The 19300-nt window shown below is 39.1% G+C and overlaps 5 protein-coding genes across 5 annotated transcripts; 1 reads left to right on the top strand and 4 right to left on the bottom strand.

Annotated features, from left to right (window-relative positions):
* Nucleotides 5383-7704, bottom strand: LOC18787059 (elongation factor 1-delta 2). Its single transcript, XM_007218248.2, has 7 exons — nt 7628-7704; nt 6852-7077; nt 6636-6729; nt 6352-6472; nt 6064-6177; nt 5695-5856; nt 5383-5590 (listed from the first exon to the last, which is right to left on the bottom strand). Coding segments are annotated over exons 2-7 (696 nt in total). The 5' UTR covers nt 7055-7077; nt 7628-7704; the 3' UTR covers nt 5383-5588.
* LOC109947090 (exopolygalacturonase-like) lies at nt 12683-13909 on the bottom strand. Its single transcript, XM_020556531.1, has one exon. The coding sequence runs from the start codon at nt 13907-13909 to the stop codon at nt 12683-12685; it is 1227 nt and encodes a 408-aa protein (XP_020412120.1).
* Nucleotides 14428-16142, top strand: LOC18784906 (UPF0235 protein At5g63440). The gene is made up of 5 exons (XM_020556530.1): nt 14428-14559; nt 15034-15130; nt 15215-15303; nt 15389-15457; nt 15913-16142. Exons 1-5 carry the CDS (start codon nt 14428-14430, stop codon nt 15970-15972), a joined length of 447 nt encoding a protein of 148 aa, XP_020412119.1. The 3' UTR covers nt 15973-16142.
* Nucleotides 16378-18321, bottom strand: LOC18786746 (cytochrome P450 705A20). The gene is made up of 3 exons (XM_007219190.2): nt 17652-18321; nt 17230-17569; nt 16378-17151 (listed from the first exon to the last, which is right to left on the bottom strand). The coding sequence occupies exons 1-3, from the start codon at nt 18227-18229 to the stop codon at nt 16504-16506; spliced, it is 1566 nt and encodes a 521-aa protein (XP_007219252.1). The 5' UTR covers nt 18230-18321; the 3' UTR covers nt 16378-16503.
* LOC18785801 (protein LIM1) lies at nt 18787-19101 on the bottom strand. The gene has a single exon (XM_020556527.1). The coding sequence runs from the start codon at nt 19099-19101 to the stop codon at nt 18787-18789; it is 315 nt and encodes a 104-aa protein (XP_020412116.1).

Here is a 19300-nt window from a genome sequence, read left to right as displayed (position 1 = left end):
GAGATAAAAGAGATCAACCAACTAAGTTCCGCATTGCCCGTTATATTTTGATGAATGAGCCATCTGATTTTGGAGAAAACTAGCATGTTAGTAGGAAAAATTGTGACCTCTATTCTTAAGTTCATGACTCATGACTTCCCTTATCCCTAGTAAGTAAATATGTAATTGGATCATAATCAGTGACATAAAACTCATGTTGTTATAAAATAAACTAAGTATGAGAGTACAACTAAATATTGGAGTGAAATTGAATTTACTCTTATAACATTGCACTAATAGAATTTTCTCTTTGATTTCACTCTCTCACCTTTCTCTTCGGATTGGTGCGTTTCAAAAGCCTTAAGATTGCCTCAATTTATAGATGAAGGGTATAAACCTCACACCCACAACATTTACTCCTCAACCACAATATTTACTTCTTGATGTATGTAAATAGTGAGTGAGCCAAGAAGTCTTCAACTCTGCGTAGAACCTAGTGTTTCACTTCTAACATTGTTTTCCACTTTTAACATGTGGGTCATCCACTTTTTACAACACATGTAATTTTTTATTGGTTATTGCCTTGTCTTGCCTTTGCTTTGACTTACCTTTTCCATGCCTTGTCTTTCCTTTACCTTGTCTTGTCTTGCCTTTGTCTGACCTTGCCTTCCCTTGTTGCATCTTTGTCTTGCCTTGCCTTTTCTTGTCTTGCCTTGTCTTACCTAGCCTTTTATTTGTCTTCCCTTACCTTTCCCTAATGTTCCCATACCTTGCCTTGAAGCGCCTCCCCTAGCCTTGCCTTACCTTGCATTTGCCTTGCCTTGCCTTTGCCTAACTTAGCTTCCCTTCCCTTCCCTTTGCCTTTCCTTGCATTGTGTAGCCTTGCCTTGCCTTTGTCGTCCCATGCCCTTTACGTTGCCTTACCTTGATGCACTTCTCATGGCCTACTCCTCGCCTTTCCTTGCCTTACTTTTGTTGAAGAACATAAAGTCCCACATCGAAAACTTGACTACATAAATTACAACATATAATGAATAGTTTCACTACTAATATCACTGAGGCCTTTTGTGATAAAACCCCGGACCTACTGGGCTTTGTAGGGGGTTAAGTCGGGGACAATATCGATGTTGCTAGTAATAGGCCGATGACCCGTTTCTCTGAAATTTAACATGGTATCAGAGCGAGTTGATTGACTGGGCCTGAATTACTGGGCATGTACCTTACCCCTTACCCAACATGTGGTGTTCACATGTTGGGCTTGAATGTTTACCGTTACCCAATACGTAATGTTCATGTGTTGTGCTTGAATGTTTGACTCTGATGTGGACTTGACTCCACATGTAGCCCACTATGTCATGGTCCCATGTGAGGGGGTATGTTGAAGAATATATGTCCCACATCGGAAACCTGACAAAATAAACATATAATGAATGGTCACACTACTAATATTACTAAGGCCTTTTGTTTTAAAATCCAACACCTATAGGGCTTTGTAGGTGGTTAAGTTGGGGACAATATCGGTGTTGCTAGTAGTGGGCCGATGACCTCTCTCTCTTAAATTTAACATTCTTGATTCTCATTGTCTTCCTTTACCTTGATGTGCCTTGTCTTGTCTTGCTTTTGCCGCGCCTTGATATTTCCTTGCCTTACCTTTACCTTGCATTTGCCTTCCCTTCACATGACATGCCTTGACCTGTGTTGCCTTGCATTTGCCTTACCTTTGTTTGTTGTGCCCTTGCCTTGCCTTTGCCTCACTTTTCCTTGGTTTGCCAAGCCTTGCCTTTACCTACCATTTCCTTGCATGTCCATTCCTTGCCCTTCCATTGCCCTTGTCTTACCTTGCCTTTGCCTTTCCTTTCATTTCCTTGTCTTCCCTTGCCTTTCACAACCTTGCCTTTCCTTGCTTTCCCAAGCCTTGCTTTTTCCTTCCTTTTCCTTGACTTGCTTTTTCCTTGCATGTTTCTTGCCTTACCTTTCCCTTGCCTTGCCTTCACCTTTCCTTTATTTTTCCTTCCCTTTTCTTGCCCTTCCCCCGCATGTCGTTGATTTGCCTTCCCTTGCTTTGTCTTCCCATGTCTTGCCCTCCTTTACCTCGCCTTATCATTTCAACCCCTACCTTCCCTTCCCTGGCCTTGACTTCCTATCCCTTATCATCCCATGCCTTCCCATGTGCATGTACCTTGCATATGCCTTGCCTTGCAATGGCTTTGCCTTCCCTTTCCTTGACTTTCCATTTTCTTGCATGTCATTTACCTTGCCCTTCCCTTCCCTTACTTTACCTTCATTTTTCCTTACTTTACCTTCCCTTGCCTTGCCTTGCCCTTCCCTCGTTTTTCGTTGCTTTGCCTTCCCTTGCTTTGTCATTCCATGCCTTGCCTTCCATTGCCTCGACTTTGCCTTGCCTTACCTTTCCACCCCATGCTTTCCTTTTCCTTACCTTCCCTTCCTTTATATCCCATGCCTTTGCCTTCCTTTTCCTTGACTTTCTTTTTTTCTTGCATGTCCCTTGCCTTGCCCTTCCATTTTGTTGCCTTGCATTCACTTCCCTTATCATCCCCTGCCTTTCCATGCATTGCATGTACCTTGCATGTGCCTTGCTTGCTTTCAATTTCCCTTTCCCTTACCTTTACCTTACCTTTACCTTGCCTTTCCTTTCCCTTACCTTTCCCTTTGCCTCCCTAGCCTTGCCTTACCTTTCATTTGCCTTGTTGCCTTCCCTTGATTTCCCTGGACATGCCTTGCCTTCCCTTTGCCTCATTTTTCCTTGCCTTCTCTTCCCTTCTGTTGCCTTGCCTTTGCTTTCTCTTTCCTTTCCTTTCCTTACTTCTTGTTGCCTTGTATTTGTCTTCCCTTTCCTTTTGCTTGCATTGCCTTACCTTGACATGCCTTGCCTTGTATGTTTCTCACATTTCCTTATCTTGCCATGATGTGCATTGCCTTTGCCTTCCTTGACTTGAGACACCTTGACGTGCGTTGCCTTACCTAGGTTTTCCTTTACCTTATCTTGCCTTGACGTGTCTTTCTTTGCCTTTGGCTCCCCTTGCCTAGCCCCAACTTTGCCTTTCCTTGCCTTTCCTTTGCCTTGCTTTGCTTTGACGTGTCTTGCCTTTGCCTCACCTTTCCTTTCTTTGCCTTCCCTTACCTTGACTTGCCTTTTCTTGCCTTGCCTAACTATGCCTTACCTTACCTTACCTTTGCCTCGCCTTTCTTGCTTTGCCTTTTCCTTGTGTTACCTTTGTCTTCCCTTGACGTGCCTCCCCTTGCCTTTGCCTGCCTTTTCCTTGTGTTACCTTGTCTTCCCTTGATGTGCCTCCCCTTGCCTTTGCCTTTCCTTGCTTTTCCTTACCTTGCCTTCCCTTGCGTTTCCTTTCCTTGCCTAGCTTTTCCTTTCCTTGCTTTGCCTTGCCTTGCATTTCCTTGCCTTGTGTAGCCTTGCCTTTCTTGGCTTTCCCAAGCCTTCCCTTTGCCTTGCCTTGCCTTTTCTTTGCATTGTCTTTCCCTTGCTTTGTCTTGCCTTTGCTTTGCTTTGACATGTCTTGCCTTGCCTTACCCTTCCCTTGCCTTCCCTTTGCCTTTCTTTCTCTTGCCTTCTCATGCATTGCATTTGCCTTGCCTTTGCCTAGCCTTCCCTTTGCCTTGCCTTGTCGTGCCTCTCACTCCCTTGCTTGCCTTTCCTTGTTGCCTTTCCCTGTTTTTCACAAAAGCTAAATCCTACTCGTAGAGTTGTTGAGGATATGTATGAAATAATAACTTCATTTTACAATGCAGGTGTAATTTATGTGGAAACCTGCCCCAACAACTGCAAGAGGAATTAAAGAACATGATCACAAAATGTGCTTCCAGACCTCCTCGCTTGCATGAGTCTCTATATGGTTCAGATTTCTAGTATGTTCTGGATGCATGTATTGGAAATCATGAGTTTGCTTGTTCTAAATAATTCTGGATATTTCGTATTCGTAATATGTGTTCGGAACAAATAAAGAAAAAAAAAAAAAGTGATGTGAAATTAGATATTATGTTTTAAGTCCTTGAAAAAAGAGATTCAAAAAAAAGAACCACTGAATTCTTTTGAGAACTATAAAAGGTCATCCACAATTGTTTGCATTAATCGTGCAATAGAACTGATGACTTGCCAGCTGATAATGGAAAGTTGCAAGAATAAAACTTTTATTGGTGTTTGATTTAGGGCTTGTTTGGAATTGTTTTTGGAAGGGCGAAAAGTATTTATGAAAACGTTTGACAAAGAAAGTGTTTATTGGTCATAAAAGTGCTTTCTCAAGAAGTGCCGATTAAGTGCTTCTTTAGGAAGAGGGCGCACTTTCAAGTACTTTTTGAAAAAACATTTGGATTCTTAATAAAAACTTTCAACATCCTTCTATAAAAGCACTTCTAACAAAAACGTTTATAAGCAAAAGTTCTTCAAATCAAATGTAAACAGTCACAAACGAGCCTTTAGTGTATTTGTTTCTTTCTTTGCTAGAATCCAGTTTCTTTCCTAACTTTGTTAATTTTTAAAAAAATGTTATTTCTTAAATAACTACTATCATTTTCCAAGAGTCATGTACTATTGGGAAGACCAACATTGTCTTCCCTTTTCTCAACTAAAGTAGTTGATGAAATATGTCTAAGATACTGCTACCAACACCACTCACACTCAAGCACCGTTTGATGAAATATGTCTAAGATATTGAAAGAGCCACACCAACAATGTCATCTCTTCCTCGTCATCTCCTCTCCCACTGCGTCACCCCTTTCCTCTACTTCCCTGTCTAGAGCTCTTAACGAGAATGTCGTCATCGATCTTATTTGCTATCAAAATTGTATGCATTTTGCTTATTACAAGAATGTTTGTCGTCCAGCATGTAAAGAATATTGCATTAAGGATCAACACAGCTTAAGCCAACCTCGGCTCTTTACAAGTGTACGTTTGCATGTGTAAAGTCAATGCATAAACACAATCTTGGATCAGGTACATATTTTGCTCTTAATTTTGTTCTTAGGGTTTAGGGCACAATATGACCAGACTTTGTGGAATAATAATAATTGTAGTCATTTTAACCATGCAGATGCATTTCTAGTGTAAGACACTCTAGAAACCTGCCACAAAAACAGCAACAGGAAAACATGATCACAATGGGATAACAGAACTCCTCGCATGAGTCTGGATGGATGAGATCATGGGTTTGTTTTTACTTAATTTTGGAGATTTTGTAATGTGGTTTGGAACAAATAAAAAGAGAGAGTGATGTTAAATTAAGAATTTACTACAAAATGTTTTATTAGGTATATCAGTCGTGTGGGGCATATATACCAAATTCAGATATTATCCTTGAACCATTGATTCTTTTGAGAACCATTAAGATCAAATCCTTGAGCAAAGAAAAAAACTTCCAAGCGCCAACATAACAAAACTGAGAATATGAATTATGATAAAACTGACGTCTTATCAAACCTACAAAGGACTGGCATATTATTCATCAAAGGAATGCTAAAATACATCATAACCAAAGATAATATAAAGTCTCAAATCATTCCCCAAGAAACAAGATATGAGCAGATATAAAATATCTTCCTAGCAACCCCTCACACTAGAACACTCCATGCCCAAATCCTGCAATGAGAAACAAGGGTAAGGATAAATCAACAGTGAGGATTCGTATCTCGAACAAATAGTCCAAAAATGATTACTTGATTACAAACTTTAAATATACTTACATATTTTGTTGAAGGCTACAATGTCACAGCTCTGGACATACTCATTAATTGGTTCAACAGTAAGTTGTTCCTCAATAAGAGTGTCAACAGAGACAAGGTCATCAACAATTGTTAGCATTATCTGCAACTTCTTTATTCCATACCCAACAGCTACAAGTTTGGCTACAGAATCAACAAGATAATAAATAACCAAATTAGGAACATAAAGGTTGGTTTAGCATCAATCAAGAGGACTAAAAACGTCATAACATTGACTTCCATATTGCTAATGTATTAAGTGCATATCAACGGCCAAATTTTGTTGCTAATATGGTTAGAAAATCTGGCCCTTAGCTTATTCCTGCAATTAACTTAGATGAAAGAACTTACATGCTCCCCAATGCAAGCCTTCAATGTGAACACTTCTTACTGCCTCCTCAAGCTTTTTCATGTCAGTTTCATCATCCCATGGCTTCACATCCAACAGGACTGATGACTTTCCAGCTGACAATGGAAAAATACAACAACAAACCTTCAGAACGAAAGAAATCAATGTGAAAGGGGAAAGGAGATGGATATATTAAAGGGCAGAAAACAAGATAGGAAACTAATATGAAAGGGCTGAAAACAAGATAGGAAACTAATATGAAAGGGATGAAAATCAGATAGGAAACTAACATTCTTTCTTTTTTGTAGATGCCTTGATGGAAGCTGCACGCTCTTCAGCAGCCTTCTTCTCTTCTTCAGTCTCTTCACCAAACAGATCCACATCATCATCATCGTCTTCAGCAGCTGAGGCCTGAAAACCGTATCACATTCTAACACATGAGCATAACAATTGTATGCAATTTCTTAAAGCGGATAAAGCAATAATAGCCCAACCCTAACATTCCACATTATAAGCCAAAAAGCAAACAGACATCCAAATAAGAACTCAGTAGATAGGGCAGAAAAGTGCTTGCCTTTGTATCAGCCACAGGAGGTTTAGCAACTGCTTCCTCTGTGATGGGAGCAGATCCCTCAACAATGACACCAGAGCCTTGTCCAGAAACACCACTACAACAACAGACGTAATCAAATAAGTCAAAGATTTAACCCAAATATATGAGCTTCGAAGAAATCCATCATAATCTAATAATAAAGATAAAAGAAACCCATCACAAGTTATAAGAACTTACGAAATCCTAAGAAGTGCAGTGATATGGTTGTACCACCGAGACACGTTCACAAATTCTGATGGTGGAGGCTTTGAAAGAGCTGCATGGACAATGAGATCATCCTTTGAAGCTTCGAAGCCAGTGATGTAACTGCGGGCAAGCAAGTAGTCATCCAATTTCTTCAGGCCAACAGCCGAGTTGATGTCATGGAATGTGACTGCCATTGATAAGCCTTTTTGTGATTTTCCTACAACCCATATACAAAAAATTTAGTCTTTCATCCATGGATGAGTTACAACTTACATACCCACTGATAGGTACCAAAATCAGCCAACTAATCTAATGAATAATTAGACAAAGCCCAACCGAACAAATCTTGCCAAACATTATATTACTGACAAACGAAGTGCTTTTAAAGATTTTATTCTGGAAAATTTCTCAATCAATCAGTTCCAGAAATTCAGTCTTTCATCCATGGATGAGTTACATAACCACTGATAGGTACAAAAATCACCCAACAAATACATAATTAGACAAATCCCACCAGAACAAATATTGCCAAACATTATATTACTGAAAAAATAAGTGCTTTTGAAGATTTTATTCTGGAAAAAAAATATCAACCATTGAGTTCCAGGAGTTCAAGCAACTAAGTGTGTCCGTAAAACTAGAAAACTGTTTCAATTTCAAACACTAAAGAGATTGATGAATCATATAGCCTAAAAGGTGAATCATATAGCCTAAAAGACTCTGACTTGATCAAAAGTAAGGATATTGAGCAACGGATCTTAGCTTACCTTAAGCAGGAGGAGCTACTACACAGAGAGGAAGAGAGAGAGAGAAGACTGTTGAAAGGTTAAGATTTCTAAGGATTATATAGGCAATTACGAGTCGCCGTATATAATGAGGTATCATCTAAATGGGCCAGTCCGGGCCGACACAATCAGGTTACGGCCCAATGTGTTTAAATTAGTAGAACATAACATATCATGAAAACGACGTTGTCCAAGTCTTTGTCTTGCTGTAGTAAATCCTAGCTTGACAATAGCACTTTCATGGTGTATTTACTAATCATGAATTGGAATTTTCATCAGGAATTAAATTCCACCTATGGAGGATTTCTGTGTTTACTTCACATCAAGGAATTAATGGCATATTTACTAATCCGTAATTGGATTTTGAGGAATTGAATTGAGAATGAAATGGATTGAAGAGAATTATATTCCGGATTCCTAATGAAATTGTTTATTAAACCATATGAATTGAGGGGAATTAGATTCTGAATTCCTATTGAAGTTGTTTATTAAACTATATGGAATTGGGGTATGAGTGGTACTAATTACTAAAATATCCTCGTTATTGGATTAAAGTAGATGGCATACTAGGAATTTTGAAAATTGTGTGAGGATATAATGTGTAAAAAAGATGAATGCATTCAAAGATTGTTTTAACCCATATAATGAATTTATGCGCTTGCAAACTTGATTTTTCTTTTCAGGAGCTAAATCACATCCTGGTGGTAAATCCATGTATATCTCTTCTACCAAGTCTCCGTGTAAGAAGGCATTCTTAACATCGAACTGATGTAGTGGCCAATCTAGATTTGTTGCTAGAGACAGTAGGACTCTGATAGTGTTGATCTTGACTATTGGGGAAAATGTCTCTTGGTAGTCCACCCCATATCTTTGTGTGTACCCCTTCACCACCAATCTAACTTTATATCTTTCAATGGATCCATCTGCTTTGAGTTTCACAGTATAGATCAACCTGCATCCCACAGTCTTCTTTCCGTAAGATAGCTCTCATGTGGCAATCTTCTAGAGAGCTCGCATGTAACACCCTGTCCCAAAAATCACTATTTAATTTATTATTTAATTGTGGATTTACAATTTTGCCCTTAGGGGTAGGGTTACTTTAGTCACTTTTCGATCTAGAAGGATTTGGAGGATTTGAGAGGCACAATTTCTTAGAGCTTGCTCTCACAAGTTCGTAGACACGTAGTGAGCTCAAATAGGAGTTATAACGAAAAAGTTGTGGTCAACGGAAGTGCAGCGGCACAAACGTAAATTTTTCAAAGTTGGGTTTTAAAATACCCAGTCAGCCTCTCTCTCTCTCTCTCTCTCTCTCTCTCTCTCTCTCTACACGAGCGGCATCAAATTTTTTAGGGCGATTTTGTCGCCATCCAGTGTCCGATTCGAGCAAAATTGGTTGCAAAAGTTTCGTATTGAGGTCCTCTATCTTCCCCACATTTTCCCAGCTCAAAAACCCAAGAAAATTAAACTGAAACGATTGGAAATTCGGGTGATTTTGGTCGTTCAAAATACCCATTTTAGTCGACGGTTTCGGCTTTGATTCAGCTAGTTCTGACTAGTTTTTGGTTGTGGTCCAAGAACAAAACTTGGTCCTCTAGTAAGTCTGAATCTGTTGGCATATGTATTCACCGGTGGTTTGGAGATTTTTCATCGCTGAAAATTTTTTCAAGACACCCACGCGCTGCCAGCTGTGGGTGGCGGCCTATAGAGTTCTAAATTGTTACCCTTGTCATCCTGAGCATGAAGGTATGCTCGAATTTGGATTTGATTATCGTTTGACAGTCGAACGCATATTGCACCTATTATGTGATATCGGGGTTCAATAGGTTTGGACCGTTCAATCGGTCCCATTTTCTAATGCGTTGTTCCTCATACTTCTAGGATTTGTGTTGGAAATGGTGAATCAAGAATGGGAGTCCCGGATACTCTAAATCAATGATTCTAGGGTTAAGTAAACCGGTTACCGTCCGATCGTGCGATCGAGAGCAATTCGATTGCTCAATCGAAGTAGACCTTTTTGGACTTATAGTAAAGTTTGGATAAAAATCAGAGGTTGTGGGCCCCGCGGGCCCAATTGGTCAAATTCAGCGATCGAACCGACCGTTAGATCGTGACGGGACTTCTAGAACGGTTGAACTTTTGGTTATAGACCAATAGAAATTGTCATATAACAATTGGGGTCGTGGGCCCTTCAAGCCCAATTGACTTAGATTGTGGGCTTTGTTGGCTCGGTTGAGGCTTTTTAGTAGTTGTAATTGTAATTAGAGATTTGTGTTAATATGGTATTGTGTTTTGAGTGTTTCATTAAATTTTTATGAATTATTATGTAATCGCTTTTACTTTCCATGAATAAGGAATGGCTTGGATAACCGGATTTTGGCATGAATAAAGAATTAATTAAATGCCTGATTTAAATATATGCTCGGTGGCTTGAAATCGATGAATGATGGATACTAGTTTTCTCAATAGTATGTTATACATATTTGAATGTAGTTTGAGAAAAGTTTTGAAAGATTATGCATGGAGAAAACCGGGTTCGACACAGATTCCAAAGTGGAATTTGGGCCGGGTCCTGTCATCGCAGTTATTCATTCATGGCTTCTTTCCATTTTGAGCCTTCTAGTGCTTCAGTCACACTATTGGGGACATATATATTTGCCAACTGCTCCACAAAGTATACATGTGACTCTAATAATCTGCTTAGAGATATATAATTATTGATAGTGTATTTTTCTTTCTCTTTAAGATCTGCTTCTTACTGTACTCGAGGTTTGCCACGGTTCTTTCTTTCTGGAAGTTAGTATATAAGGGTATCTGCATCCTTTATGTTTTCTAAAATCAAATCATCATGGTATTTTTCATTAGTGTTATTAGTTTCAGGAGGAGATGTTACCTAAATGACTTCTTCGGAAGGTGATTGGTGGGGTACTAAAGCTGATTGTGGGTCCGGATTGGGCAAAATCTCAAAAAACAGTTCAACTTCCTCCTAATGATTTTGGCAGCGTGGAGTTGACCGATCATTTTTCATTGGCGACCGGTTGTTTTGACACAGAGGCTTAATGTTCAGTAAAGGACAAAGCGACCGATAGTTTGGGCAAAGCGACCGGTCGTTTTGACACAGTGGCTCTGGCTGTGAAGGAATAAAAAGGGGTGACCAGCGACACATATTCACAGGGATAGGTCTATCCCATCAAAGTTCGCCGAGATAGGTCAATCCCATTAAAGTTCGTCGGGCTAGGTTTATCTAGACAAAATTCGCCGAGACATGTCTAGTGTAGGTTCGGTTACATCATACTAACCCAAGACTGAGAACTAAACCTAAATCGTAAAGCCCTAGGTCGAGTTAGGTGATTATCCAAGACTAATCGAGTCCTAAGAGCCCTACAATAGATTTGTAGTTAGAGTTTAAGGCTTGCGAACGATTTTGGAACAAGTTCGAAAGCTACGACGTTTGGTTCGAAACTTGGATTTAGAGTTTGGAGATTAAAATTCGAGTTTTAGAATTTTTAAATAATTGAAACTATTTTTAAAATAATTTTAAATTCCACAAATTATTTAAGATAATTAAATATAATTTATTAGTATTTATTAAGTAATTTTTATGAAATTAATTGAAATATTTAAATACTAATTCTTCACTAAATAGTATAGCCGAGCGACTATACTATTTAAATATTAAATATAATATTTTAACGGTATAGCCGTTCGGCTATACTCCATAAATATAATATTTTAATAGTATAGCCAAACGGCTATAAACTAAAAAAATAATAATATGTTAAAAGTATAGCCTTAAATATAATATTCTGACAGTATAGCCGTACGGCTATACGGTAAAATAGAATATTTTAAATGTGTAGCCACATGGCTATACCCGTCAAATAGCAAACTCTCTCGACGAAGTTGCATCGGCACATGTCTATGCCGGCAAAGATTTGTCAGATTAGACCTCTTCCGATGAAACTTACCTCTGCCGACGACATTTCGTCGAGAGATTTTTATTTTTATTTTTTTCATTTTAAAAATATATAATTAGTTTCTTTACTTTTGTTTTTTGGCCAACTTCTTTAATTTAATATATGTAATTAAGTAATATCTTAGCCTTTTTTAATTACTATAATTAGTAATTATGTATTAACTATTATTTCTTTAGTGAATATTTAAATATGTTATAGATTTAATTCTGCTGTGCAAAAATTAAAAAATAAATTACTTATTTTCTTTTGGGTGTCTTAATTAAATTTTTCCAGAGCTCAAGGCCCATCTTTTTTATATTAAATATTATGTATTACCTATATAATATTTAATTCCCAAATTGAATTTGAAGCCCAATTGACTTCTACTTGGCCCAACTTCCAATTACTCCCACAATTATAAAGACCCCGCAATTTCTTCTTTCTACAAATGTGGGACAAAAGTCATTGAATTTTATTCAAACTTCCAAAGAATAGCAATAAACAAGCCTACATTTAGTTCTTCGTAAAATTAAAGACATTTCTAGCATTTCATGGAAGAATTTGTAAAAGATTTATGTAATGGCCCCCAAACTAAGTTATTCACAGTCTTGGTCCCTCTAAAAATTGTTTTCTAGCTTCACCCTCCTATTTCTTTTTTCTTTTTTTAATTATGAAAGATTTCATTAATTTGATAAACTTGGAGTATTATCCAATAACAATGAAGTAAGTCATGGAGACTCTTCCTCTAACCAAAAGATTCTTGATCTAACAACAAGGCATGCCTAGCAAGGGAGTGAGCCACCTTATTACATTCTATGGAGCTATATCGCCATCTCACCAAAGAGAAAGAATGTGTGAGGCACTTAGCTTCTTTAAAAAGTGACCTTCCACACACACAAATCCTCCTCATCTTTCTCAAGAGCAGTAATAATAGGGTTTAGGGTTTATGAGGGCTCTAAATCCTGTTGGCATTGATGAAAATTGTGTTGTGTATTTATTTATCTTGGACAAAAGAGAGAACATGTAGCACAAAAGCAAAGTAGAACACGTCAATGTATGTATAGAGAACATTAATTTGTACTTTCTACTTCTTGGATAAAGGAAGAGGTGCCAAGGACGATGTAGCACAACCAAGAGCCTTTATGACGCCAGAAATTGTGGGCTTGACATTAGAACACATAGAGGTAAGAGGGCCCTTGTCTCCACCGTAGGTGAGATCAATGTCAGTCAACTCCACATTCTCACACGGTTTGCCCGTGGTACATACAAGCTTGACTGCAAGTGGAGTGAAAGATGAGCCCTTAATGTTCTTGAAGCTGACATTGTTGATCTTAACTTTTGAAGGAGGCTTTTGTTCACACTGAGTATATGGGCAGTACAATTGGTCTATGAGGATAGGGTTACTGACATTAACCATGATAATATCCTCATAGTGTATACCCGAGGCAGTGCTAGGCGAAGGAGAATCTGGAAATGTTTTGATTCTCACACCGTTCTCCGTATTAGTCAGGGTGCAGTTTTTAACTATGATCCCGGTTACATCCTTTTCTTCCTTATATTTTCCAAGGCTTCCAATGCTTATTCCATGGCCTGGCCCACAAGTAACATCAGTCACTGTGATTTCGTGAGAGTCATCACCAATAGAAATACAGTCATCCCCAGTTCCAATCTTTGAATGAGTAATGTTGATAGCAGTCGAAGCCCCGATATGGATTCCATCTGTGTTTCTGCTCTCGTCAGGTGCTGTGATGGTAAGCTGTTGAAATGTAGTATGGTTACACCGAAAAACATGCATGTGGAAAAATTTGCTGTTAAGTGAAGTTATGTCCTGAACTTTGGAGTTTGTGAGGAATTCGAACCGCAGATTAACGGGAATAGGTTTGCAATTTTTGTTTTTGTGGCAATCATTTTGATTCCAAGAAAGTGCTCCTTGGCCATCAAAAGTCCCACCACCTGATAAGGTGAGCATGTCAATGTACTGAAAACCAACCCAAGTATCCGGTCTTGTGAGTTGGCCAGCGTCTGCTGGAGCCTGCAATGTGCCTTGAACTTGCATCTCAATAGGAGCCTTACAGGGGCCTTTGAAAGTTGCTTCTTTTAACTTGTATGTCCCGCTCGGAACAACAACTTTACTCGCGGATGGCGATGCACATGCATCACTCCAAGCCTTGGTCAGGGCCGTACTGACATCAGAGCCAGGCTTTGCGCCGTATGTTGCACTCGTCACGTCAAACACGCTAGCATGAGCTTTAGGTGTAGATGCTAACAATAAGCACAAAAGCATTGCCAAGAAACTTAATTTCATAGCCATCTTGATTCTCCTTCCACTTTGTTATTTTATTCTCTGTTTTTTTTCCTTTGGAAGGATGATGCAACTCCATTTTGAGTTGAGGCCAATTTATAGTCCGATTGGGAAGGCTCAACACCATCAAACTATCCAACCAATCACTAACTATTTTTATACAAAGTTGCATTCTAGTTTAGCTTTATATCCTATAATTAGTAAGCTGTTTAGCCTTGAGAATATTCATCACCAAATCTCTATCTAGAACGTGCTAAGCTGTTCGTAGTATTGCTGTCCTCCTCAACACCCCGCAAAATATGTATATTCCAAAAAAGGAGGACCAAAACCTTGCACACACACCTGGACTATGCCTACACTATTGGCCTATCTATGTATATACTTTCTCTAATATCATCCAACTAGAAAGTGCCTCATCTTAACAACTTTAATTCATCTACTTAGCTTAAATAATCCATTTGCACCATTGTGGTGGTTAGTTCATCTATTTTTGACCGTACTCTTTTTTTATTTTTCTTATAATCCAGATGTTTTGCTTGCTATCCGCCAGTGACATTGATCTCACCTACAATGGAAACAAAGGCCCTCTTACCTCTCAATGTTCTAATGTCAAGCCCACCATTACTCGTGTGACGAAAGCCCTTGCTTGTGAAACAGATGTGTGAAGGTCCACATGTGTAGAAGCTTGTACCCCAACATCAAGTAGCTCTGGTTGAAGGTGGTTTGGTCGTCATGTGAGGAAAGAACATTACTTACCCAGTGGTCGTCATGTGAGGAAAGAACATTACTTAGCCAGTGGTTTGGTCACCATAGTTTATACCAAGTGCTTAACTGCTTGGACGGAGGTCAAGGTTAGGTAGTTTATAAAGGCTTTGTGTCATCATCTGTTGACTTGATTGTGAAAAAAAATGTCTCGCGTGCTCATATTTAGTTTGCATTCAGAAATTGGGTTCTTTATTATAAATTAAGGGAAATAGGAGCTTATTTCTCATTATATCCATCTGTTGGGTTGTAAACATTTTGGGAAACTATTAAGAAAGTTTGTCTCTGCTTGAGCATGGCAGTTCAGACTACTGTCTCCTACAGTGTGATCCAAATTTCCTAATTGGTGGGTAATCTGATATGTGATGTAGGATGCTCCTGTGCCAACCTGCATTTCAAACCTAGATGGAGGACTTGCTCAAATGGCTATAGAAGTGGAAGACCGTGCACAACGGTCAGCAATCACAAGTAAAAGAAATGTTTAACGTATTTCTGTCATATTTTTAGCATGCAACTCGTTACTGTGGCTGCCACTTTCTTCTCTTATGCCAGGAGTGAATGCTGATGATGTTAGAGTTACTGTGGCTGCACCTGCAGCTCGGGGAGAAGCAAACAATGAACTCTTGGAGTTCATGGGCAAAGTATGATTCTGTTTCATCTTAGGCTGTTTAACCTAAGAAGCCAATCTTTTCGAACGTGTAAATCTAACACTTGCTTTTTACACAGGTGTTGGGTCTGAGACTAAGCCAGATGACTCTTCAGAGAGGGTGGAATAATAAATCGAAACTCCTTGTGGTGAGTTAAACAAGTTTTACTCTCTCTCTCTCTCTCTCTCTCATGGGTGTGGGTGTTGGTGGCAGCTTGGGTGTATCATACTCTGTTTCAAATGTGCCTATGTTAAGGAGAACAATATCATTTTTATTATAAAAAAATTCAGAGCATTGCATACAATAATTTTGCTGCCATGCACTATTCCCCGATTTACTGTATTGTTGCACAAACATTTCTGCTTTGGCAACATAGATAAAAACAAGACATGATATTTCTTTCTTATCTAATTTTTTCGACTGCTTATAAAATAAGAGCAACTACAATTCATTTAGGGAACCTCACTTGGGCAGCATCCAGATAGAAGCTATGTATGCAATATACCCCTGAATTATGTATAAGTTCTGATGCCAATTTAACTCAGAAACTGCTTAAGCTGATCTTGCTTGGCCTTCTTCATTATCATTTGGTGATTATTGCAGGTGGAGGATTTGTCTGCTAGGCAAGTATATGAGAAACTTCTGGAGGCTGTTCAACCTTGAGGTTGTACAATTTACATGTCAATTGTAATGAAAGATAAGATCCATTCAACTTGTACGTTTACCCTGGACATCCTGGACTTCAAATTATTCTTCTGTTAGTTGTAATTGTTGTAATGCAATGTTGCAATGTCAAAAATTCAATTGTACAACCTGAGTCTATTTGATGATAATTCCAGTTAATTCTGTCTGTATAGTCTTGCCTTTGCTATTAATCAAGAATTGGTCAATTGGAGTAGTTACTAGTTATGCGCATGTGAACTTTGTGAACGAGAATAAGGGTCGGGGAGAAATTAAGAAATTTTGCCCTCCAATTGTATCTCAATCCGGAGTTACCTTTTAGAGAAATCATTTTTAAGAACACATTATACATCGTATACTTTTCGCAATGGCATACTAAACATGGAGTGGCATGTAAGAAGTCTATGATCAAATTTCGTTATATTGTACTGAGTAACACAAATACCCATATAGCTTGCCTTTATTCTTAGCACAAGTTTGTTTTGCATAACCCACATGCAAGTTTACATATAACTATGTTGAAGAAGCAAATGGGTTGAAGTGATCAACAGGTAAAAGTATAAGTGGGTGAGCCATGGGCAAAGACATGCCTGCGCCAACTTGCATATTAACCTTACCCTCATTTCCATCTCCAACTTTCCAATCAAAGCATTGAACCATGGCAGCAATTGAAGTATTCAACAAGATGGTTGCCAAATTCGAGCCAGGACACCTTCTCCTTCCCGATCCAAATGGAACATATTGAAAATTCTGTCCTCTAGTCTCTTTCTGATTCATTTCCCCATCTGCTTTCTCTTCAGGAGACAAAAACCTCTCTGGCCTGAAGTCATCTGGATTGTCCCATAACTCTGGATCTCTCATTATAGCATACTGGTTGATTGCTACTGCAGTCTTTTCTGGTATATCAAACTCTTTTATTTTACAAGCTTGGCGGCTCTCTCTTGTTGACAAAGGCACTGGTGGGTGTAATCTTAGTGTTTCTTTGATCACTGCCTGCAAGTAGGGGAGGTTTCCAACATCCGATTCCTCAACTAGTCTACTACCAACAACCGATTTTATCTCCACCCTGAGCTTGTTGAATTTGTCGGGATGGTTGATGAGCTCAGCTACTGCCCATTGCATGGCCTCTGCTGTGGTAGCAGTACCTCCGATGAAAAGATCCTAACATAATGGTAAATTATGAATTGATCAGAAACAAGGAGATGTGGTTTGAAAATGGAAAGGATTGAAATCACTTACAAGCAAGAAAGCCTTCACATGAGTTCTGGAAATCTTGACCTCAGCTTTATCATCTTGATAGGCCTTCAATAGTATATCCATCAAATCTTTATCTTCTCTATCCCAACCCTCTCTCTCTGCTCTCTCTTCATGCTGCTTCAGCATCCCCTCTAAAAGTTTATCATACCCCATGGTCACATCCATGAGCTGCTTCCCATAAACCCAGAAACCCAATCTCTTCAGTGGGCCCAACACATCCCCAAAACAAACCTTTGCAGCCAACTCAAATGATTCTTTTACCAACTCCCTGATTTTTTCAGCTTCCTCACCATTCTCTGAACAACTAGTGCTCATAGCCATCCTGCTATTAAACAGGCACTTGTTAAAAAGAGAAATATTGGAGAAAATTTCAAAGATCATATCAGATAAATTTTAGAGCATGCCTGCATATACTGTTGTTTGTAAGCCTCATCAGCTCCGCACCCACATCAACCATCTCTTTCCTTGTAGCACTCTCCAACATTTTCCTCAAAAACTTTGCAACCTCTGCATGTCGAATGGCGCGTGACCTTTCTATTTGCTTGGGTGAGAGCAGTTCTGTCATGCAAAGCTTCTTCATGAACCTCCAATAGTCACCATATGGGGTGGCAAAGAATCCCAAGTTTCCGTACGGCAACTCGTCAGCAAAAGCAAATGAGGGACGAGAAGCAAAAGTGAGATCGTGGGTTTTGAAGATTTCAGTAGCCATGGAGGCTGACGAAACCACTAGCATCCGAGAAGCGCCGAACCTGACTAGGAGGAGAGGACCATACTTGGTGGAGAGGTTGTGCAAGGACTTGGACAAGGAGGAGGAGAGGAGGTGAAGGTGACCGATGACCGGCAAAGCCGGTGGACTAGGAGGGAGGCAGAGAGTGGTGGTTTGCTTGGTGGGTTTGTTGAAGAAGGATTTGATCAAGATGGTGGAGAGGAAGCAGAGGATCAAGCAGATGAAGTAGTACTGGAAATCAGTCATGGTGCTCATGGCTTCCAACAAGTTTGAGCAAATAGATTCAGCGCAGAGCACTGATTGGATCACTGGAGACTTGTATTAGTATGGACAAAAGTCACTGAATACTGATTTGTTAGGATAGATAATGTCGTTAATTCGTTCAATCATGTTCAATCATGTTCTATTACATCATGTTCAATTAAGGCTTTAGGTTTAGTTGACCAGTATGACCAGCAAACCTTGTCGAATTGTCAATAAATAATTAAGACTGTTGATCCGTTTGACTCTCACGAGAAGTTCGAGAACACGTGGTCCAGATTTATAATAACGTGAGCATTTTTCTTATTATTAAATTAATAAGAAAGCTGAATTTTCAGCTGAAATCCAATTTGGATGCAGAACCATTTTAGTCAAGCCTGCCAATGTTGGCGGAGGTTGGTGTCAATTTGATAACCCATTTTATAAGCCCGCAAATGCAGAACCATATATATATATATATATATATATATATATATTTTAATCAAATGGGTGAAAAATATTGCTTCAGGAACCTTTTTTTTAGCACTGTTGTGTTAAGTAACAGAGAGGAGCTAGAGAGTACATGGTTCAAAGTTGATAATGCACTTCTCTGGGAGCTGCATTGCCATGGTACGATCGACGCCAGAAATCGAAGGGCCATTGACAAACACACATAGGCAAGGCTGGCCAAGAGCTTTGAGGGCATTGCAGCAAGTCTCACTTGGTGGGATGGGGCTAAAAGGAACAACTGCTGGTCTGCAAGGTATTAGCTGAACAATAGATGAGAAGAAGGTGCTTGCACACATGGTGCCCTCCCCTTGATCCACCAAACCTGTCAAAACTGACATAACCACCAAAACTGGAAGAGTCATGATAATTAGCCTCATCTTAATTAATTTGAGCTGAGATTAATTACAGAGAGAAGACGTCCTGAATTCGAATATATAGGACATTATGATGAGGGTCATGCTATCATGCAGGTACATCCTACCCAAAGGTCACACCTATATGATGCCATTGTCGCCAGCTCTGCCACTGATGATATGTGCATAAAAACAAACCAGCCAAAAATACATTTGGTGTGCT

This window comes from Prunus persica, chromosome G2, assembly GCF_000346465.2.
Source record: "Prunus persica cultivar Lovell chromosome G2, Prunus_persica_NCBIv2, whole genome shotgun sequence".
Taxonomy (NCBI): Eukaryota; Viridiplantae; Streptophyta; class Magnoliopsida; order Rosales; family Rosaceae; genus Prunus; species Prunus persica.
The sequence above is the reverse complement of the archived record's forward strand: the minus strand, read 5'-3'. Positions and strand labels throughout refer to the sequence as shown.